The 23977-nt window shown below is 40.6% G+C and overlaps 1 protein-coding gene across 2 annotated transcripts in view; it reads right to left on the bottom strand.

Annotated features, from left to right (window-relative positions):
- Positions 1 to 23977, bottom strand: part of LOC146642545 (interleukin-1 receptor accessory protein-like 1-B) — a 344567-nt gene that overhangs the window by 297590 nt on the left and 23000 nt on the right. For both annotated transcript variants that reach the window (XM_085398383.1, XM_085398384.1), the window contains exon 2: positions 22992 to 23089. In XM_085398383.1, the coding sequence (XP_085254509.1) occupies positions 22992 to 23073 (82 nt within the window). In that variant the 5' untranslated portion in view covers positions 23074 to 23089. The remainder of the gene's footprint in view (positions 1 to 22991; positions 23090 to 23977) is intronic.

The raw sequence follows: 23977 nt of genomic DNA, 5'->3' as shown, positions 1-23977 counted from the left end.
AAAACGTTTTTGTCTAACAGTGTCCCCACACCTCACACTTTCATTCTCCCCCCCCCCTGTAATTAACATAGACAGCCAGCCAGACAGCTCCGGAGGCCAGAACCCATTGCAAGACCACTCGCTGTCACCTTGTTACCACTGTAATAGGTTCAGACGAGGTCCTCCCCTCCCCTGACACGGGAGGGGAAATGAATTCATGAAGCCCGGCCTCGTGTGTTCTCCACTTTGCTCCTTCCTCCCTTTTGCCCTTCCTCCTTTTCCCCCACCTACGAGGCCTCGTTTAAACTGTCGGCACCACACGACTGAGAGGACCTATTCAGCGCACGCACCGGCAACCTGATGCGCAATTCATTCAGCTTCATTAAAAGCGCACGCACGCGGTCTGACAGAAAATTAGCAAACACATTCCTAGAGTGTCCATTAAAGTCTATTCATAAAGTCTAACTCGGAGCCGCATTTCATCCGCTGTTGGTTTTGTTGGTAAGTGTTTACAGCTCAACAATAAAAATGCAAACACTCAAAAAGCGTTCGGGGGGGGGGGGTCCAGCATTGCATTGTCTGTGGTGGCTTGTTTAAACATTTGCTCAAGAGCTAGCACCTTTAACAGCCAAAAGGACTGCGGAGGCACGCCGCTCTGTCAGAGATGTCATGTGTGTGAGCAAGAGGCATGGCACTGCGCTGTCAACCTCAATTAGGCTACTCAGGCACACACTGACTCCATTCTGCGGAGCCTGAAGGAGGTCAAGGAACATATAAATCACACACCCTGGTAACACTTGGATTCATTGATAGAAATAAAATCAAGAATAAAGTCAAGACTTTAGCATAAAGGGTATTCTTGACAAGAGTACCCTTTATGCTACAGTCATTGTGCATAGATGTGCATCCAGAATCTCTTGCTTTTAAGTTGACACAAGAAAAAAAAAACATAAAAAGTCCTGAAAGCGACTCAAGGTCATCACTGGAGCATTTAATTTAATTTAAATTAGCTTTAAAACCTCCGAACAGTCCTCGAGTAGCACAAACAAGTCCAGCAAGTGTTTTGGCTGCTCCATCATTTTGATTATACATTCAGCACACTAATTTGTTTGTTTAATCCAATTATTTGGCAACTCTCTATTCTGTAGATTTCTCTATTTTCTTTATCCAACAGTCAATAATCCTTAACCCCCCTCTGAGCCAGTCAAAAACTCTGTGAGCGCCCACTGGGTTGTCAGCCCAGAGCAAATGCACTCTGATCAATTGTACACGGCCGGCACGGACGTTTGATTGGATAATCTGCACCTCACTGTCTCAGCGTGTGTGTGTGCGCGCGCGCACAGAGTCGATATGCCAAACAACAGCGGCCTATCCATCTTGGATGCTGATTTAATAAGTGTGGCGAGCTGTCGATCTAAATTAAATATACTCTGCTTCAGAGTAGACAAACAGTTGATTTTATTTTAGAATCCGGTCGTTAAGTGATGACGTGACGAATCCTACTTCCGGGCCTAAAGTAGTCTGCGTTTAATATGGCTTTTGTGTTGTTAACATGTTTAATGTTTTGTATTTTCTTCTATTTAATCTCAAAAAGCTCCTAAAACAGTCAGTGATCACTGTTGACCTCCCTCGGCTTTTATTACTGCTAATCATTTATTTAAGTTCAGTTTTTAAAACCTTAGGATGTAACTACAGCCCAGCCCATGCAGCAGTATATGAATGACTAACCTCGTATTGTGGATGGATTATCTCAGTTGTTCTCCTGGCTGAAGTTTGGTCCTTTTACAGCATCCTGCCATGCGATTACATTTGTTCCTGACCACCGAGAACACTCACGTTAACTTTTATCGAGTGGGAAAAAAGTTAGCTTGTTTATATTATGCTAACATAGCTGTGTCGCTAGCGGTCACGTGGCACATCATTATATACCAGCTAGCCAAACTTCAGTAACCCTACAAACGTCACTGCTGTTTAGTTTTCTGTCTTCATTTATGTTGGACGTAATAACAGAGCTGTACGTTTTAATTTGTTTCCAAAACCCCGCAGTCAGGACATGCTATATTGTATTTAGATGGAAGCTAGCGAGCTAACTCCCTGCTAACTTCTAACTCCGTTAAATGTCATAAATTCCGTTTTCATGGATGCCTGGATGTTAAACTCAATTGTTACACCTGGTAGAGCAGAACGCTGATCATTTTATTAAAGATGAAAGACTTTAGACAGTTTTTCAACTCTCAGTAATGCCATAGTGATCGTTTGACCTGCAGCGGAGTTCAGGCCCAGACACGGCTAGTGACGTCAGACTTAACAACCGGATAGGCTCTGTGTATGTTAGCATGTAGTGTGCAAAAATCTAGAGGCAAAACTAATTTTCTTGTATTTGTCTAGAAAAATGGGAAACAGGTGCAGCAGTTTATTAAAGCATTGGCACTAAGGCAAAAACAGATCTAATGAGCTTGAAAGTGAATATTTGGTATAACCAATTTTTGTCTCCAACACAGCCTGAACACTCTTGGGTTACCTGACTTTCTGATGCTGTTCATAAGTTGCAGATAGTTTAGACATGCCACTGCCAGGTTCCTCTATTTTTTTAAGGACACACTGCACACCATCCTGAGAAATCCCAAGTTTCCAGCTAATCTCTCTTTGGGAATCACCTTGTTGTTTCAAACATACTATTTTGTAACACTTGTGTAAATGTGTTATCATTGACATTTTTCATAGATTTGGCTAAAATTTGAAAACGAATTACGCATTTTTTTCCACAGTCCGCTAATAACAACGTGCCTTTAAAAATGGCTCTTTGTCTGTTATGTATAAACACAACACTGGGTCATCCCTTCAGTTAGATGCTGTTTTAATACTTGAATGATTCATAGGTCAATGTTAAATAGGACTGTCTTTTTTTTTTTACATTTTAGAGAGTGAAGAACCAGCCAAAGTCTGGATCCTTGGAAGCAAAATATTTAAAAGAAAATGAGTGGTGATTCATGGGTTTACAGCGTTTAGGGTCACTTAGCTACAGTAAGAGAGGCTGAGAATCAGCTATTTGTACTTGTTTTCAGTGGATCCATCATTATTAAGCCCGCAGTGTGATTTTAAAGGGTTAAATGTTCTGATGCCTATGCAACTGCAAGGGTAGCCCATACGCAAAAATTAGGTCATTTAAATCACTCAATTATAGATGTTGACATTGCAGACGCATTGTATAGCTCTAATGCCGGGATCACAATTCCATGATATGAAATGTTTCCTAATCCTTCCTCCTCCCCTCTGCAATGGAGATCAAAAGAAATGCTAGAATTGCTTCCCATGGCACATTTGAAATGCTTTTCTGACAGTGTAATACCAAAGTCATTTACCCGGCTGCATTCGGCTTTCGCTATGAATTGCAGACATGTCGGGTTTTTTCTTATTTTGTTTGATGTGCCAGAGCCATGCTGAGAGTCGTCATTTAACTTATACCATGTGGCTGAAATGAAACACTGACACATGCCTTTGACTTAAATTAGTATTCCTGAGTCATGTTATTGAAGCCTGGAATTTTGCCCCGCACGTAACAGCTTTATGCTATCCATAACTGCGCTCCTTCACTGTCACAGCAAAGCTCTCTGAATGCTGTTTCCTGGTGGAATGGTTCAGTCTGATCTTGACAAGAGGAAAAAAAAAAAAAACTAGGAAAAAAAAGGTGGTTAGTATCACCCCCTGGTAGAAATAACTCCTATGCCAAACAGTTTCCTTTCAAAGCTAATCTTTTATTTGCATATTAAAGGCAATGCAAGATGCATGCAGAAACATAATCCTTAGCTGTCCTTGTGTTTTTTCAAGACCAGGCACTCTGTGCACAATAAAAAAAACAAACAAAAAAAAGCGACAGAGCCTCAGAGAGCGATGCAAACAGCGAAAAAAGGGGCTCTTTTCATGCCTATATCACATGCTTTTAAAACCGCTGAGGGTGGCATCCACATTAAACATTATAATCAGACCATATTTGAATTTCAATGTGGTGCAAGTGAAAGGTGTTTGAATTGGGTTGGGATACTTATATTTTGAAGTGCAGAGCATCGGGGCTGCAACTGGCACAGATGACTTGTCAAAAATCGCAAAAATCCCAGCTGTTTTTTTGTTTAATTTACATTTTCATTACACGACAGGTTGGGAGCAAATTTGACGCTTGAGTGGTTGCCTAAAAATGACCAACGCCGTCCCTTTAAGTGAATTGTTTTGGCAGGTGTGGAGAAATCGGAAAGATCTTGCAAATAAAAAAAATTAATACATGTTTAAAGGGGGGGGGGGGGGGGGTGTTAATCATCCAGCAAGCTATTTCATCCATTCCCCTTTCCTCATCTGTTTTGCTGATGGGAAACAACAGCATCTCTGGTACTTATGTGAATGAACCCCCTCCCCCCCAAAACCCCCTCTTTTGTCTAACAGCAGCTAGCAGCCTTCACAGTTAAGCTACGGGCCTCATTACACACGCTCAGAGGGTAACACTTCAAGAATCAAACTTAATTGGCTTCCTCAACATTGTGTTTTTCTACAGCAATTTATTTTAAGTGTTTTTGATGTCAAATGATATACAGGGGGAAACTTGCATCTGAGGCTGAATGAAGCGGGAACTGTTTTATTACCCTGCGGCAAGATCACATGCATGAAACAGGCAGAGAGCTGAGGAGAATCTCTTTTTAATCTTGTTGTCGGAGAGCGAGACCGAGTGCAAGGATTTGCTGAGAGCGCAGCAACACTCGGGACTGTGAGGTCACGGCGTGCCGTGTTGCTTGGCTACTGCCAGGATGGAGATGCAACGCCCACTAACATCTGTAGTAATTCTCGGTTAGCAGACGACGCTAATAGAGATCTTTGGATACTGCGGGCTGCGTGCTGTGACAATAAAGGCTAAATCTTTGGCACAGCAACTGTCTCCAACCAGAAGTCTCGTATTGTTTTTGGCTTAAGAGGCTCCCTCGACGCGTCTTTCGTCTCTTTGACTTCTCAGTTCAGGGATTAGGAGCAAATTGTGTGCATTCCCACAACTGAAATTTCCCATGTTCCCTTTTTATTTGTGTTTCACACATTAATGGAGTCTAATCGTTTTGGGAGGCCGCTGGGGCTGTAAAAGCATTTCATGGTTTTCTGATCCACAGCTGAGATCTTCTCACATTTACAGAGCTACCCCTTTCTGTCACATAAAAGGATTTAAACGAAAAACACTTCTTGTAAATTATAGACGATGACGCCTGCCGCCACCTTTCCGATGCAGCACCTCTGTACGCATGTTTGTTTCATGAGCACATGGGGGAGGCTGTGCGGCGCCCCCGCTTTGCTGCGATTGGCTGACAAGAGAGTGGAGAGGCTTATCCCTGAGAGAAGCCTTGGAAATGACAGTGGAACTTAATTAATATGTAGAATTTATTGATCACTGCACTACGGGGAAATCATCTTCTACCATTTTTCGGGGCCCCGGAGGATCATAAATAAAAAGCTTTTAATATTTCAAGCATGTGCCACGTCAAACGTGAGCAGTAAACACGACAGGAAAATCTGCGACTGAACTCCTCTGTAAATCGTGCCAAATGAAATTACAAGGCATGTTTACGGGCAAGAGTTGAGCTCAATTTTTTTTAACAGAGTGGATTTTTTTGAAAGCAAATTTGCTACATCTTAATTCGAGTAGCGGAAACAATAGGTGTGGGACTAAAACACTTAGAGCCATCCTTTCCTATGGGCGGAATACCAGGTAATTCCCTGCTAATTAGAATAAAAATGCTATGCAGTAGGAAATGAATGGGACCTGCTTGTATCTTCAGAGTAAAGAACAGTAGTGAGAAAAGCAGCCAAGGCCTGGAGAATAGAGTCAGCCTGGTTTGTTTCCAAAACTCCTGCAGTGCGTCAGTCTCCTGCAACCAACAAAGGCATGCTCCTCGGCGAGTGAGCTTGCATCCTTTCTCCTTTCTATATAAAGGGGGGAAACTGAAAGCCCCAAACTTGGCAGGACTCCCATGAGACCTGTAAGGATTCACTGTGCCTCTGCTTGTTGCAGAAATGGGTTGATTGTGCTTTGACCAATCCTAGTTTGACTAAAAAAAGACTGCAGGGGAAAAAAAAGAGAGAACGTGTACAAAGAGAACAAGAGAGTAGTGTTTTTGTTCTTAGCTGTCACAGCTAAGGGTAGACTGAGCGGGGACTGAACGCAGTGAGAGAGGATGTGTTGAAACTTTGCAATAAAGAATCATTGAAAAAGGGCCACACGCTGAGTGCCTGGCTGACGCGAGGGAGCTTGACAGCCTCATCAAATGCAACGTTGTTGGGAGACTTCCTGCATTCACAAAACATCACCTCTCGAGCGACCGCGGCCTCATTGTGCAGGCGAGGGCTAATTAAAAATTGCCATTCATGCAGTTTCTTCCACAATGGAGAGACACTGAAGGCAGGAAAAGGCCACAAACTTCCCATCGTGTGACATTATCCTCCGTCTGAATTTTTTAAGGATAGTCCTAACAAGGAAATAATTGGTTTACAAGGTCAAAGGGGAACAGAAAATCAGTCACGCCCTCGTACAGAGACAGGCAGTCTTTCTGCTTATCCCAGGTTTTTACTCAAAAATTAAGCTAAAGTTAGAAACGGTACTTCGGCTTCCTTCCAAAGTCAAAAGACATGCAGTTAGTGGGGTTAGGTTAACTACAGTGGGGCAAAAAAGTATTTAGTCAGCCACCGATTGTGCAAGTTCCCCCACTTAAAATGATGACAGAGGTCAGTAATTTGCACCACAGGTACACTTCAACTGTGAGAGACAGAATGTGAAAAAAAAAATCCATGAATTCACATGGTAGGATTTGTAAAGAATTTATTCGTAAATCAGGGTGGAAAATAAGTATTTGGTCACCTCAAACAAGGAAAATCTCTGGCTCTCACAGACCTGTAACGTCTTCTGTAAGAAGCTTTTCTGTCCCCCACTCGTTACCTGTATGAATGGCACCTGTTTGAACTCATCATCTGTATAAAAGACACCTGTCCACAGCCTTTGTAAAGAATTTATTCGTAATTTATTCGATACCAATAGATTGGCAAATTGCTTATGATCAGCTAAACCTATTGGCTTGCTATTAAACTGTCTGGCTGTATTAAGCCTTAAGTATTGATATTTAATTTTTTTTTAATTGAGAAAAGTCAACACCCAGTACAGCTGTCACAATGTGGGAATCTCTTCTAGAGATCAGAAGAGTTTTTGTAAGTAAGGAATTTTTAAGATAACCTTGCCCTGTATTAGCTCAAATTCTTTTAGCCTCAGAGATTGACCCATGGTCTCGATATGCTATCTGAGTAATGTAAGTAAAGTTATCCTCACAAGGAAAATAGAGCCAGCACACTTAATTGCATAATAAAGGCATGAGCACTTCCAAGAGTAATTCCATTTACTGATTGTGGAAACAAATACCTATTACTCTGCTGAACAGTGGTCTATAATCCAACGTCTCAGTGAGTGTATGGGAAAGCTTTAGTCCCCCACACCATAAATCTTTCGCTTGATTTACTTGTCTTTCATCCCATTTCTTTAACAAAACCAAGTATTTCCCGAGAATGCCAACAGAAAGATACTGCAAAAAGTAATGCATTCTATACATATAAAAGAAGAATATTAAGCATATGATATCTGTAGGTGTATGTGGTTTCTTCTGTAATAAAACATCAAATCAATGTTCAAATCAATGTTTAAATCTCTACAACAACTGTACAAAATGTTAAAACAGCAGGTAAAGTTTGACGCTGGAAAATGAAAAGAGACAGTGTTGCCATGCAAATCAGTGAACTCCCCTCAGAAGTCTGACTTAAGCGAGTTGCATCAGTCCAAAACAAATTTAGCGCTATAATCAATAGATGCACTCCAAGTGTCGCAACACTGAATTAAAGACGGTGGAAGGAAAAAGCACTGAGTGCCTCGAAGATTGCGAGGGTTGCGACAAGTGGATGCCAAAGTAGTAGTTTGTCAGATTTGCCTAAAAATCTGACAAACCCATTCGATTTTTTTTTTTTTTTACCCAGGGTGGTCCCACTCACTTCTGAAACCAATACAGCAGGCGTGTAATTTAAGGTTGAAGCACAGAATTTTGTCCCTGGTAGGAGGCACTGCTTTCCAATTAGACCTTCAAAAAGAAATCAGAGATGCTGCTGCTGCAGTAAGATAATCTTGCATGAGTAAAACAGGTCAGCCTTTCGTACTTGGGCTGAACCAGTTAACAAACTATAATGATGATTGCAGGATTACACACCAGCGTATTGGTTTAATTGTAATGTGACTCCCCGGTGATGCAGTCTGGCAAGATAGTCGCCAATCAAATGCAGCAACAGTCATTACTTTGTAGAGGTTGGCGAGACGTGGCAGAAGGCGGCTTTGCAAAATAATGGCACGGTGGTTGAAGTGAAAGCAGCACAGCTGATGTGAAGGAGAGAAACTAAAGAACTGCTTTTAATTGTGACCACCTATGAGCACAAACATGAAAAAAAGAAAATGAAATTCTGTTAAGATTACCGGATAGAGATACAGAAAAGGACTGACGCCAAGTGAGGGGGAGTACCTACATGGATTAATCATGCAGAGCAGCCCCAGGTTAAGCGTGTGATATTTTTGGGCACCGTCCCATCGCCGCCTTCGGGGCATTTGCATAAGAGACTACAGCTTCATTTCCCCCCGTGGCACAGCTTTGTGTGAGCCAAGCAGTCAAGGGGAATTAATATAATTTCCGGGACCATTGCTGTTCATGTCCAAATTGCCTTAACCTGATTACAAACTATATTTTATTTACTTTTTATTTTCACTGTTTTCTTTTTCTTCTTTGGGGAGTTTTATTTCTCTAAAGTCTTCTCTCCTAAACCAGGAAGCCAGATTTTCTTACATTAAGTAGTGTCCAGCCTTCTCCATGTTTAAATCCTCTTTTGGACTAAAGCTCATTATCATCCACACATATAATCTCTCAAATTGGTACCAAACGCCCCAGCTGTTAAAGTGGGCTGCATAATTTGCTAAGGGAGCCTGAAATGAATGTATTATCTTTCAGAGAGAAATATTAAAATGAAGATAATGCATTATATTGTATTTAATGTCAAATGCCTGCAGACAGTTGAGGTTCCAAGTCAGTGAACAGAGACAGGAAAGTACAACACAAAGGTGGGAAGAAAAATGAAAGCGTTAAACACGGAAATTGTATATTTGAAAATTTTAATCCCTCACTTTTAACCTCACCATTTCATTTACTCATTTGAGGATTTCCAAACCAATCATTTAGACAGCTTTCTGATTGCATGTACCTAATTTACTTCATGACTCACAGGTTCGGATTTTGTTAAGACTTAAGAGTTATGAGTGGAGTTATGATTGACAGGTGTGCAGACACGCACAGTTGTTGCCTTACCTTCCTTAATAATTGAACAATGAACTGGACTTCCCAACTTTATCAGTTTTATTTTAATGGAAATATCCATTATGGTTTTCTCTGCGGTAAATCCCACTCAGAGATGGCAATGCTCCAGTTTTAGTAAATTTCTTTCTTTTAATTGCTTCTTTCTTTTGCTCCCTTACTGTTACTAGTGTGAAATGTGTGGCCCAGATGGAGTCCCAGGGCAACCCACTGTGGGTCCCAGTACCAGAGGGAAATATAGGTCACATTAGGGTGAGGCATGCTGCGGGCCCACAGGGTGCCCATATTTCAAACCAGCACCAGGGCCGCTTGGGTCTGCACAGTGTGGCCCCACATGGTCACAAAGGGTATGCTGGGATATGGATGCAGTTTGCTAACCAAGGGTGTTAGCCATAGGTGGCAAACCACATCTCACCCAAATATGGTTACTTTTGATCTAAAAGCCTGTTGGCAGCAGCTAGCAGACCAAGTTTGAGACTTAAAATCCCCCCCCAAAAAACACAACCCCAAAACAAAGCCAGTTGGTGATGACATAGTTTCAAATACCCATCATTTATTCACAGTCTATAACTTAGACACTTTTTGCAGTATTATAACGTTGTTATTTTTTTTTACATAGGAACTATCTGAACTCTAGCAAACTATATCTGCCAACCAAGGAGCTTGCTATCATTACAGCTCAGCAGAGCGGGAGACTATTTGTCTTTACATCCAGTCACATTGCCATGAGCATGAGGCTGAGCAGGGGTAGATATGTGATTCTATCTGTACAGATGGCAGGTTTGTTTGGCAGGAAGAAAATAGCAACGACATGAACCTGCTCAGGATGCAGTTTGCTGATTTATTTATGTACCTATTTATTTTGGAGTGACTGGGTTCTAGTTTATGAAAGAGAGACTGATGCTAACTTTTTCAAATGTATTTTCTTAGTGCTGCACAAGGTGAGTGACATTTACTTCCGTTACATTCTGAAGAGAGGCTGACATGTCTACAATCCCAAACTGGGCAACTCACAGCAAAGGAAACTAGATGGATAAAAAAAAGTGCCACAGTTTAGAGGAAAAGTGTGAATTTTATCTGCCTGACTGACAGGTGTCTCACTGTATTAGCTCCACCTACACTTCCGCCCCATTTCCCAAAGCTGGCTTTCGGTAAACCCGAATCCAATCACACCAGAGGCTTCATCAAATAAATCTGATACATCTTTGATCCACACACATCAGCTTTAAGGACTTCAACCTACAGCCACACATCATCACCAAGCTACAGCAGGCTACACCCTTCTCTGGCTTTTCCCCCCCTGCTGTGATGTTGTAACAGGTCAGAAACCAGGCCACGGACACACTATTCCTCCTATAAATCAGCTGACTGATTCTCATCCATCTCACAGGGAAGGCTGTGGCATGTGTTTCCAAAGCAACCCCCCCCCCCCAAAACTGGAACATATCCATAGTAACCCCAGCTGTCAAGAGGCCTATATCTGTCACACTTGTTGAGTAGCGTCGGTCTCTAGGCAGCGGGGGAGGGAAAACAACTCCATGTGGCAAACCAGTTTATTTCTAATAGCATGTGTGCGATCAATCTCCTCGTTATGAACGGGTGCTGCAGTGGAGGGAGTCATTCAGCATTTGTGACAGGTGTGCAGTATTGACCGAAGGGAAGATGAACAGCATGCGCGCGTGCGACTCTGTACGTGCGCTACGACAGAGAGACAAAGAGGCTGACAGCCTCAATTCTGACTTCCAGTTTTCAATCTTGGCTAAAACTTCTTTTCATGAAGCCGGTCGTATTGCTTTCCCGCCAATTATCACAGTGGGCACAGACGGCAAAGGTCACTTCACCCGTGCCCCTCAAAAATCTTGCTGGCACCTTTTTTCCATATTTAACATCCCGCAGTATGAATTACAAAGTCGAGGCGCCCGCCATGATTGAATTTGCACTGTGCGCCAACATCCCGTTAGGAATCACTGTCTTGTCCAATTAAGAGAGGCCTTGTTATTGGCCAAATTGTGAGTAGCCCCATTAATGTAGGGTGGGGGAGTCTATCCTTTAACTGCTTTAACTGACATATTAATGTTGACGTCCTCTCAGAGTTGCATGGCGCGTGGCGTGAAGACTGTAAATTTAATTGACTGTCAGGGTGTCCTTGATTCTTCCTGCTCCAAGCGTGGAACCAAAAAGCGAGCAAAGTGAGAGAAAAATGCGTGCCATGGACTTGTATTTATCTGCCGCCATAAACAGCAAGGGGAGAGACAGATTATGAGCGGCCGCCATCTAATGGGAACCAAGGCCTTGTTGAGGTGCTGAGTTTTATTTACAGATACTCTTCAGACTGACACGCTGGACTCGACTATCCTTAATAATAATAAAAAAATAGAAAGCAGAAGTGGAGGAGCGTGTCAGTATTCAATTTCCAAATACGAACGCATGTCGGAGGCCGTCTTTTTACATATGCACGACGCATTACATGATGCATTCGCAGTGAGCCAAGCGTTATGGGTAATATATTACTGGAATTACTGGGAGGCGGTGGAAAGGTAAGCATCATTCGTCAGGGGACTCATCAATGTCTGGCGAAAAAATGGGGACTAATGTCTGTGCAGCAGGGGGAAGGAGAGAGGCTAACTTTATCTCAATCAATGTCAACAAATATTATGGTGACTGTACAGCTGTCACCAGCGTCCATTGGGGGGGGACTAACAGTTTTTGTCAAGGTGGCGACGTCTGTAAACTAGAATGTGAAATTGAAATATTTCCAGCACTGCAACAAGTAAACTTTAATAGATGACACCACCAATCAGCAGCGAGAAAAACAGGTTGGAAAATGACAGTGACAGTGTTAATCTCCTGCCTCATAAGATATAAATCACAAACAATAAAAAGTCTGACAGTCTGTTTTTAAAATGCTTCCCAACAGTTTGTGCATCAATAGCGCACTTGAGCTTTATTCCCCGTCAAGACGGTGTATGAAAGACAAAAAACTGAGGTAAATATACGGCATTTTTTTCCTTTATTTGTTTTGTAATGGCAAGATGTGTGTGACTCCTCTGGTGGTAAAGAGTAATCGGACTATATAGAAGTCTATGAAGAAAATACCCCTGCATCTCACTTGATTTATGACTTAAGCATTTCCCTAATGATGTTATGGTCTGTCATGCTAGTTTTAAGTCTTTTTTTTTCATACAGCATGATGTCCATTTTGTAAATTATGGTCCCAGTTAGAATAAAATAGATGACAAAGCAGGACATCTACCTGGTTACCTAGCAACCTGTATGAAAGTCTTCAACCATACTTTATTTCTCTATTTTCTGCTATGACAAACACGTACAAACATAAATGGAAATACCGTATAAAGCAAAAACAGAGTTTGTACACTTCTAAAGAGGTTTAAAGTCAATATTTGGTATCATCGCCTCTATTCTTCATCACAGCCTGAACTCTGTTAGGCAGCCTTCTTGTCATGTCTTTAAGGAGTCATCAGGAATAGTTCTCGAGGCTAATTGAAAGACATTTAAAGCTCTTCTTCGAATGTTTCTGCCTTTTGTTCTGTTCTCTGTCAAGACGATCTCACACTGCTTCAGTAATGTTGACGTCTGTGCTCTGGGGAGGACAATCCATGAACATTTGTTGGGTGTTTTTCTACCTAGACATTGGCAATGTCAATGACAATGATACTAACACATGTTAGTGTTAGTATCATTGTCATGATGAAAAATGAAGCTGTTGCCAATTAGATTCTTTCCAGAAGGTGCTCCAATGACACTGACTGAAATACAGCCCCAAACCACGACCAAGCCTACACGCTATTTTATGGATGGTAGATACTCACTGTTGACCTCTCCGGACCTCCTCTGTAATGATGAATATTTGAACCAAAAATTTCAAATTTGGATTCATCACTCTCTAAAACCACATTTTTCAGTCCAGTTCTTGTGTAATTTGGCATACCTCAGCCTTTTCTCCAAGTTTTCCTTCTTTAAGAAAGGCTTCTTGACAGCCACCCTTCAGAGATCATTTCTGATGAGGCTTCAGTAAAAAGTAAAGCATCTTTCAGGTTCTCTGTCAAGTGGATTTTTTCCTATTTCTTTAGGACATGATTTTCATCTGATGTTGATGTTGTTTTTAGGCCTGACACTTTCTCTTTCGCCTTCTCCTTTTCCAGTTTTAGTGATTTAAACAACCAAACAAGAAAAACATTCTTCTTAAAATGATGAGATACATGGACTGGACTGAAAAGGAGTGGAAAAGCTGACAATTTCCATGGAAAAACTCTGAAAGACGCTCAAAAGGATTGGAAGGACTATTGCTCTAGACCACTTTTAATAATTACATGACAGTCTGGCTCCGTAGAAGTAAATTCAGTTAAATGAGGGGTCGCTCAAGACTGCAGGATTTGGGCTATTGTTAATTGAAGTCACTAAATATCACTTTCTGAGGTCTTTGATTACCACAGCATCGCAAATTGTCCCTGTTTTGATGCTTTGGTTGCATTAAAAGCTACTTTAATGGGTTGACTGTTCATTTTTTCCAGTGATGATTTTTTTAAGCCATTTTTTTTTATTAGCAAAACTAGAACCTCAGTTGGTAACAAATCAGTAGTTAACAGTGTGTTGGTTAAGCCTGTCTTTTCCATATAATATGGGTTTTTTTCCCTTCAAAAATAAAAGACAGCTCATGCAAGACTGTATTTGTTGGCCTGATTGCAGGTCCAGTTCACAAAGCAGCCAGTGTTTTATTTGCAGACATGTTAAACAGCTGAGATGCATTGCAGTAAATATCTCAAACAGATACACAAGCAAATAGGCCAACAGAAAGATAAAAGGACCCAGCAAAAGCCAGAGTGTAACACAGTAGTGGTGTTGCCAGTGAAACATTTTAGAAATCTCTTACTGTATTTAGGATGCATTCAACTTGTTTAGCTCCATTTGCAGTGCCCAGGTGCATGCTCTTTTATTCTGCTCTGCATTCAGGACCTCTGAAGCTCCTTTTCACTCTGATTGTAATCCATGTTCAGAGGTGAGAAGAAGAATAAATGCATAGTTATTACCTCAGAGAGGCTAAAGAGAGACCTTATGTGATCTTTCAAGTTTCTATTTCATATCAAATCAAAAATGGCTGTGCGCTGCATCGAAAGAGGACTCTTCTCCATTCAGCTCACCGACGAGTAACAAAACCTGCACTTTCAGGGATTCATCACACAGCTCTGCTGAGCAGCTATTGTATAGTACAGCAAAAGTGGCCAACAAGGGAGCTGATTGTGCATTTAAAACAATAACAGCAACACAACCCATTATTAGAAGGCACTTTTTTAATGACCAAGCACAGATCAGAAACTTTGATTACACAAATTGTCCAAAAATGACTTTCCAACTCATAATTTTGCTGTCTGTGCCAAATATTTATCAAAAGGCCTCCTAAATAATTTGTTTCTGTATTTTTCCTCCTTTAAATGTCAGCAATTGCTCTCAGAGCTAGAGTAATAAATGAAGACTTCTGGGTATAGTTCATTATTTAATGAGAAATGAATGAACAATTCTCAAATAAGTGATTTTCACCTGTTAGTGCCGGTGTCCGTACACACAATAGCCTCCAAGAAACAACCGTACAAGATGTTTCAAGTTAAAGAAACCTGACTCCAAAAAAATACCTTCAATGTTTACACCATGGATTGAACATCATCTCCTGAAAATACCGAACAGTGGAAGTGCATCCAGGAGTTGGGAGGGTTGGGGGTTTACTCCAACATCTATCTTGATATGCTGTATTAAGCAAAAATACACATAATTATTCTGTTCGCCCAACCATTCAGGCCATATCAGCATTCTAACAAAGAGGAACCACAGCAGAGGACAAACGCATACATTGTGCTACCTATGCATGCTGAGGATTAGTATGGCAGATATGCGGTGCATGTTTTTGCACCGTTCCACTCAGAGTACAAATGCAGACAAAGCATTACTCAGAGATGAGTGTTTGGAATTTAATAATGTACGGATGATAGCAGTGCACGTGTGCAGCGCTCTGCAGGGATCATCACGGAGTCTTCGTGCCTAAGGAAGTCAGTCAGGTTGTTGAATTTCACTTAATGGGCTGAAACAGTTTTCACAGTATACAGTAAAGCCCCATGCATTTGTCTTACTAGAGATTCAAAAATTGACTTATTGATTTTTCCTTTTTCCTTTAACTGTTCTGGTTTACACTAAATGTGGTGGTGGTGGTCAGAGGGCCCGGTGGCGCCAGTGTCCGGCAGCCTCGCCTCTGTCAGTGCGCCCCAGGGTGGCTGTGGCTACAATGTAGCTTGCCATCACCAGTGTGTGAATGTGTGTGTGAATGGGTGGATGACTGAATGTGTAAAGCGCTTTGGGGTCCTTAGGGACTAGTAACGACCATTTACCAGGCCAGGCCATTTAAATTGATGTATTTCCACATTTGAGCCAAAGCGTTTGGCAAGTAAAAGCTTTACAGCTGTAAAAGCCAACCAAAACTTGAATTGTTTGCAGGATTTTGACAGTATATAACACGTCCTCCACACGCCAGGACTTCTATCAAAGAAAAGCCATGCTGTGATTCAAGTTTTGGCTCTTGAATGAGAACATAAACCCAGATACTTTATGCAATAAACATGCAACATAAAAAAGCAAACAAAAAAAATGTAAAAACAAACCCTCCACTAGATTTGTCTGAAACAAAAGAAACACCGATTTAAAAAAAACAAAAACAAAACACCTGCATCACTGGGATACTCACCTGCCCACTCCCGCTGCTTCTTTCTGTTCCATAAAAATGAAAGCAATGCAATTTCAAACTGGCTTTCATTGCCCAGAATCCCATTTTTACAATGGAGCTTTAACTTGCAACCAGTGTGGCTTCTAATAAAGCTGTGCAATCTAAAAGAAAAGGAACAAAAGCCAGAGGTCTGGCTCGAACGGGGTGTTCATTTATCAGTGGACACGTTTCAAATCCTTGCCCCAGGCAATGGCTCGTGAAGCATCCGAAGAGATGGCCCGTGGGGACTTCTGCTGGAAAAGTAGAAAGCCCTTTGATGAACCTTGGGCCATCCCCGCACCTGCGTCCAATATGCATTGGTAAAAAGATATTAGATGCAAGCAGCTGTTGCAAAAAAAGAAAAGACTGGCAGTACACTGCCTTATATATGCCAGTGTTGATATTTCTAGCTTGCATCTACATTTTTAATTACTCTTGAGATGGAGACATGAGACGCTCATGTAAACATCTGATTTTCTACAAAGGCCACAACTCCATGATTAGTCCATCAGGAAAAAAAATACTCACCGATCATTGTTTCACTCACTATTAAACTGGCTTGTTTTAAGTGTGAGAATGCTAATATGTGGGACTTTCAGGCATGTACTCCTTTTCATATAATATTATAATATAACATGTTTCCTGTCTCCCTGGTGTGTATATAGCCCACATTGTTTCCCTTAGTTTTTTTGGTTTATTTTCTTTGTTCGTGTAATTTTCCAAACTGCCATCAAACATGCTGGCAGTCATTTAGCCAACATAAAAACTCTGTAACCAGCATGCCACCTGATGCATGATGCATCGCTTGATTTTGTCATCATCCTGGGTTTGTCTGGAATGTTAACTGTCATCACTTTAACAGGCTCGATGCAGCAATAGTGCATTTCCCATGCCTAGAAAAAGAAAGAACCAAGAACATTGGGTGTCTTCCTCTCACCAGCACATACTATTGAACTAAGCAGTGTTCATTGCATTGACTGGCTGTGCAACGGAAGGACACACTGAACGCAAACTGCAGCCTGCAGTGTTAAAAAGGGGATTTGATGTAAAGATTTTAGGTTAGATTATTAAAAACAAAACAGAGGGATCATAAAGACAGCTTTGAGCAAAAGAAGATTAAAGGTTATTTAGTATTTAGAGAAAAAAGGAGACCCCTTGGCTGCACTACTTCTGGCTTTTCCTGACTATATAACTCATGGATTGCACCACACCCATCTTTGAAGTTCACCTTTACTGAACCCAATACACATGTGTGACTGAATAATTGCACTGGCTGAATCTGTCTACAAAGTACAGATATATAAACACCCCCTACATCTCAAAACCAGCCTAGGTGGTATTTCCTGTTACAATATGTGCTTCCAGAGGCACACTGTGCCATGCTGACAGTAGGGCTGTGCCGTATTACATCAGCCACAATATTATCCTAATAATACTGGTATAAATTTTTATGTGATACAAGAATGTTGTTGTTGTAACATTGCTACAGTGCATTTACATTCTCTATTGCACACAACAATGAGACAAGCCCAAGCATGTCTGAGAGCAAGAGCCATGCGTTAGCCTCCAATTAGGGCTGTTCGATATAAAAACGTCTATCGTTTCATTTTACGCTATCGTTTGTTTCGTGGTGTCGCAAAATAAACTGTTTACGGCAATATTTTTTCATCGTTTTGATGGTCACTGTAGTGGCTATACTAATTTCTTAAAGTTCTCTCTTTCTCTTATATTTTATATAACCCCACTACGGACGGAGAAGCGACTGTTTTTATGTTTTTAGCAACAACGACGGTAACAGCATCGCGTGTCCGCTTGTTTATGTTCCACATAAACCTTTCAAAATAAACTGAATCACATGAAAGAGCAGATTATTTACGGATGAGAAGTAAAAAAGAGCCGCCAGGTGCTAAAAAATAAACCTTAGACTCAAACGTTAGAACAGGCTTTTCCCCGCAGCACGCCGTGTAATAAATACTCACAAAGAAAACGGCGGCTGTTACAACTTATGTCTAAAAATGTATCGTTTCATGCATCGGTTAAAACTAGAGATGGCACGATACCACTTTTTTATGTCCGATACCGATACTGATATCATAAATTTGGATATCTGCCGATACCGATATGAATCCGATATAGTGTTTTTTAATCAAAACTGTTTTTTAAAATATCTTGCTGCATTTTGCAAGTCTGCAAGTTCATACTCAAGTTTAAAACAACAACTACACTAAAGCTATTCTGTTATACCTGTATACAAAAAAAATATTTCATAGTTCAGCAATACTGATCAATCTAATAAACTTAGACCTACACCATCCTCCCTATTCTGGTATTTTAAAGAGTACTTAGCGTAAATATTAAGCAACCTAACTAATAGGGTTCCAACTCCCAGCAACAACAAAAATAAATAAATAAAAAATAGGGAACCACCCCTCACGCTCCACCTCATGATGCTTAATCAACGTAATCAACCTTAATTTGATGCAGTGTGAAAAAAAATGCACAGAAATCAATTATTTTTCAAGAAATATTAAATAGATTCAACATCTTTCTTCAACAAAATTGCAGACTGCACAGATGGTACCTTCCCAAAGGAAAATGTACTATAGCTTACTAGGGTATATATATTAGACTTAATAGTCACTATATACAGTAATTCTTCTTCTATTCATTTTACATCAAATTAAAACTTTGGGTGTCAGATAATTATTTATTAAAAGCTAGACATTTTAAATGAGAATAAGAAAGAAAAGTATGTCTTTGTGCCCCCTTTTCCCAGTTAATGCCCTATCGGCCCCCCTGGCTAAACTTTGCTAGATCCGCCCCTGCACAGTTACCAGCCGTCAGCTACTAGAAAAAGATCCTCGAGTAGAAAGTAATATTAAATAAATTGTAACAACAGCTTATCAAGCTTAAACGTGCTGCTGTTGTTCAGCCGCTGGTTTCCTCTTTCTGGCGCAAAGTGGACCAAAAACAAACAAGAGAGACTCACGACAGAAAAGCCGATCAGCTGATCATTAGCAGTTTCACGATTGAAGTAGCAGCCGGAGAGCGAGAGGCAGTCGCTCGTTAAGCTTAACGTGGGAATGCTTTACAAACATTCAGAGATGGACTTACACACTTGCTTTACTTCTCTCGGGATAACTTTGTCGGAGATGAAATGCCAGGTTGCTAGCGAAGCTCCAAATGCTATCCAGACCACCGACAGGTCCCGCATGCCACAGCTGCTCTATCACGTGATGCATACTGCTCCGACGTTCTGAGGCGAGTTACGGCGTGTTGCAAGTTTTGTGAGGTGCTTTCGTGATATTTAATAGATCGGATTACATTTTTTATTTTTCTCCGATATCCGATCCAGTAATTTAGGTCAGTATCGGACCGATACCGATACGTAATATCGGATCGGTCCATCTCTAGTTAAAACACTCGACTCCAAGTACACGACACGCAGCTGGAAACACTTCCCGCAAGACGAGCTGCCCGAGATTCACAGAATTTACAGAAAATGTTACATTTTTGTGATTTATATCGTTATCGGACGATAGAATTCTTATATCGGGATATGAGATTTTGGTCATATCGCACAGCCCTACCTCCAGTGATGATTTACTACCTATAAAATGAGCTACCTCAACAATCTCCAACATAGCTGTTCCCACCAAAGGTGAAAACAACAAACTTGTTTCACCATTTGAGGAAAAACATAGAGTACAACCAGGCTACAAGGGCATAGACAGTAAGTAGCTGGTAATTTGAGACACAAATGCAAAACTAGCACTGGCTAGTTGGGCTCCATATGACAGGAAGAGCAAATGGTAGATGGAAATTACTGATGTGGTTGCAGCAGGTAAAAGCAGGGCTTTAGGCAAGCCAAGTTACAACATCACAGGTAGAAAACTTTTTTCAGTTTTATTATGTGAAAATACTCCTTAAGCGTTGAAAGGTTATGTTAATTTTGTTTAAGAATCATTGAAGTTAAGTAGTTATGTTACACTTTTACTACCTAGGTTACTTTTGTGCCTACATTTGGTTTATGTTGTAGCTGGATATAATCCTGTGTCACTACTATTGCAGTGTAATGCAACTGCTGCCTGCACCTTGTTTCAGTAGATTCCAATTAGGTAGTATTAGATCAGTGACAGTCACACATCGGAAAAGAGGGATGGAAAATGCCCCTCATTTATTTACTTATAAATGCTGCTGTTTGCAGCCTGCAAGGATCGATAAAACGTTCAGTATTTTTTTTCCTGTAATGACTTCTTGAAATACCATGATATATTTTTGAAGCTATATTGCTCACTTCTAATTGAGACGTACAAACACACACAGCTAGCCATACCACATGTTTGCAGCTGGTAACAAAGTATGATGACTACTCTCCAAATGCCATAGTGTGGGACCATGTGATTTCGCTCTATTACAGCAAACACTGAGCCTTGGTGAAGTTTTGGTAGGTTCAAGGAAATATCTGCAAATTAATGTGGTTGTTGTAGGTACTGTTGGATATGGAGTAATGTTAAAACTATTTACATATGCAGCATTGTGCAAAAGTCTTGAGCCAATATCATTTCTTTATATTTTACTAGCAAAACGTGAATTAGGTATAGTGACTTTTTGAAACGTGCAAGCATAAATGGAAATACAACACATAAGACAAAATCAGAGTTTGGAGAATTCCAATGAGCAATCAAATTCAAATCATAGTTGATATATGGTATGACCGCTTTTATTCTTCAGCACAACTCTCATAGGCAGTAGTGATGGGATTTCCGGCTCTTTTTAGAGATCCGGCTCTTTCGGTTCGGCTCACTAAAAAGAGCCGGCTCTTTCGGCTCCGAACCGGCTCTTCAGGGTGTTTTGTTGCTTTAATTAATTTATTATTAACAATAATATAAAATTATGCACAAAAGGAATTACTAACGTAAAAACAAGTGGTTTTATTTATATATGTTTATATATAAATATATGCGGTGGCCCCTAGAGACAAAACACGTACAAACTCCAAAACACATTTCTAGCATGAACTGAACTTCCAAAGCAGAGCTACTAGATCACTTAAATTACACAATTGAAAGAATGTGTGTATTGTTTGTGTATTTATACACAGGCACTCATATGTATATTCAAATAATTTAAAAAAAAAGTTCATTTACCTGTTATTACCACACACCAAATCCGGTCATTGGTACTTGCTGGCTTGTGTAGCCACAAGATAACAAAGGCTCAACACTGCGCCCAGCATCCTGGAGCACTTCTGTTGTCTTTTGTACGTGTTTTGAGTTTTTATGTGCTTCTGAGTTTTTATATGCTTGAGTTTTTACGTGCTTCGGAGTTTGTACGTGTTTTTACGTGTTTTGGAGTTTTTACGTGTTTTTACGTGTTTTGGAGTTTGTACATGCTTCAGAGTTCGTACGTGATTTGAAGTTTGTATGTGCTTTGTCTCTAGGGGCCACCGTAAATATACTTTTATTTATTCACTCCACATAAAATGTAATAAATAAATCATCTAATACAAAAATCAACTATTCACATTTCAAGTTTTAACTATTTACATTTTCAGCTTTTTCCTTTCACAAATTTAAAGTGAAAAGAACACAAAACACTGCAAACCACAACACAATTAAATATAAATTATAATATGAAAACTAAAAGAACATGCATATTCTCTGTCATATGGACCTGCATGAATAAACTTTCTCAATCCTTTATCATCTGCAACCGAAAATAGTTGTGGATGATTACTATACCTTTCTAATGTTGTTGTCCCTGCCTCTCTTTCTCTCTCTCTCTGGCTCTGTTCCTGTGATACTGAGTGTAACTACCGCCCCTCCCCCCTCTGCCCAGCGTAAAGCACAAGGCTCGCGTGCAGAGTGAAACGGAAAAAAAGTGCGAGAGAGAGGCTGAGAGAAAGAAAAAAAAAAAAAACCCACGTGACGGCTCGCGATAAGGAGCCGGCTCGCGTCGTTCACGTCAAAGAGCCGGCTCTAAGAGCCATTTCGTTCGCGAACGACCCATCACTAATAGGCAGCTTTCCAGTCGTTTCTTAAAGCAGTTCTCCAGGCTTCTTGAAGGACATTCAAAACTCTTTAGATTTCGGCTGCCTTTTGCTCTGTTTTCTGATGTTCAAGATGATCTTCCACTACTGTTGAGGTCCAGGCTCTGTGGAGGCCAATCCACCCACAACACCACTGGCTTTCTGAAGACCCAAACCATGACAGTGCCTCCACCGTGTTTCCCAGATGGCTGTCTCTCTTTCCTGACCTCCTCTGTACACATTGAAATTTCTGTTTTAAACTGTTGTCAAATTTGGATTTCATGAGATCTGTTGACTCTCTTTCAGTCCAGTTCTTGTGTAATTTGCCATAAATCAACCTTTTCTCCCAGTTTCCCTTAAGAATGGCTTCTTGACAGCCACCCTTCCACTGAGACCATTTCTGACGAGACTTCTGCAAAAGTGCAGGACCTCTCCGGCCCTATACCAGGCTTTGCTGAATAAAAAGACTATTTTATGTCTGCCATAATGTTACTGTATGTTTGGCATTTAGCAGAGATTCAGGTAAAGGAACTGGGAAACATTATACGTTTTGTGACAGGCAGAAAGTGCCCAACACTGCAATTTATGTGTAGATACAGTGTTGTATTCCTGTGAAAATGGTCAGGACTAAACTGACAATTAGTGTAAAAGCAGCAAACATCCAAAGAACAACTTTGAAAGACCTTCAGAAAGCTCAAACTATTGTTCAAGGCCACTTTTTTAAAATTATGAGCCTGGGTCCTTGGAAGCGTGAGGTGGCTCACGACTTTTGCACAATACTCCGTACAGAGATGAGACTTACCTGAGCCTCTCTTCGACACAACTTTCAGGCAGTGGACCACAACAGCATGAAGCAGGATCAGAAGAGGGATGGGAGCTTTCATTTTTTTTTTATCAGTCCTACAAAGAAAGAAAAGCATGTGTTATAACTCCATACTGAGGCAAGCTGTGAATGTGCTGAAACCATCCAAGAAAAATAAAAGACAATGATTTTGGCAGAAGATGTTTCCTTAAAAAAAAAAAGAAAAGAAAAAGGTCCTGAGCCAATAATTACAGAGTTTCTATCAGCCTTAAGGTCAGTTGGAAAAAAATCAGCATCTCTATGTGCAAATTTTGTTTATCTGCTTCTGCTTTATTTATGCACCTCTTCAGGTACTTATTGTATAATCAGGGCAATGCTGTTAATGAAATGTCAAGACGCATCTCTATCAAGCCAAACCAGGCTTTTCTGCTTTGTCAACTACCTTCAACACTCATCCCCCTTTACTTGCAACCAAAATAACACAATCAGGCGCCTGCTCAGATCTGGGTATCTCTCTGTGAGCACAAATGTTCGGAAATGCTCTGTGAGAAGTGGATAACAGTGAATCTGGCTTAATATATTGAAAACTCCTTAAATTGTAGCTTGTAGTGACACTAATTGCGGTGATAATGGGGATAAGATGGCATTTCAATCGATGCCAGTCAAACGCAGTAGGTTTAAAGCTATTACACTCCAATTACGAATTCCTGCCTGAATCCATGTGTGTGCTAGAATGATGAACTTAAACACTCAATTAACTGTCATTATGATGTATGTATTATGGGATATTTTAATGTAATATGCAAGACAGGTCTGTTTCCTAATAAAGAAAAGAAATGTATCTTTGCATTAAAGACAACGACTGCCCCAAACCATCTCTGCGCTTACTCGGGTCCCCTGCAATACACAGGAGTATGCTGAAAATGATGGATTGACGAACACACAGGGATTCTTTGATTTATTAGTGAGATGATAAAGTACACCTT

This window comes from Rhamphochromis longiceps, linkage group LG23 (genome assembly GCF_057381845.1).
Source record: "Rhamphochromis longiceps isolate RC_006_pf linkage group LG23, R_longiceps_female_GT1.1, whole genome shotgun sequence".
In the NCBI taxonomy this organism is placed as follows: Eukaryota; Metazoa; Chordata; class Actinopteri; order Cichliformes; family Cichlidae; genus Rhamphochromis; species Rhamphochromis longiceps.
Note: the sequence above shows the minus strand (reverse complement) of the source record. Positions and strands in the feature narration are given on the sequence as shown.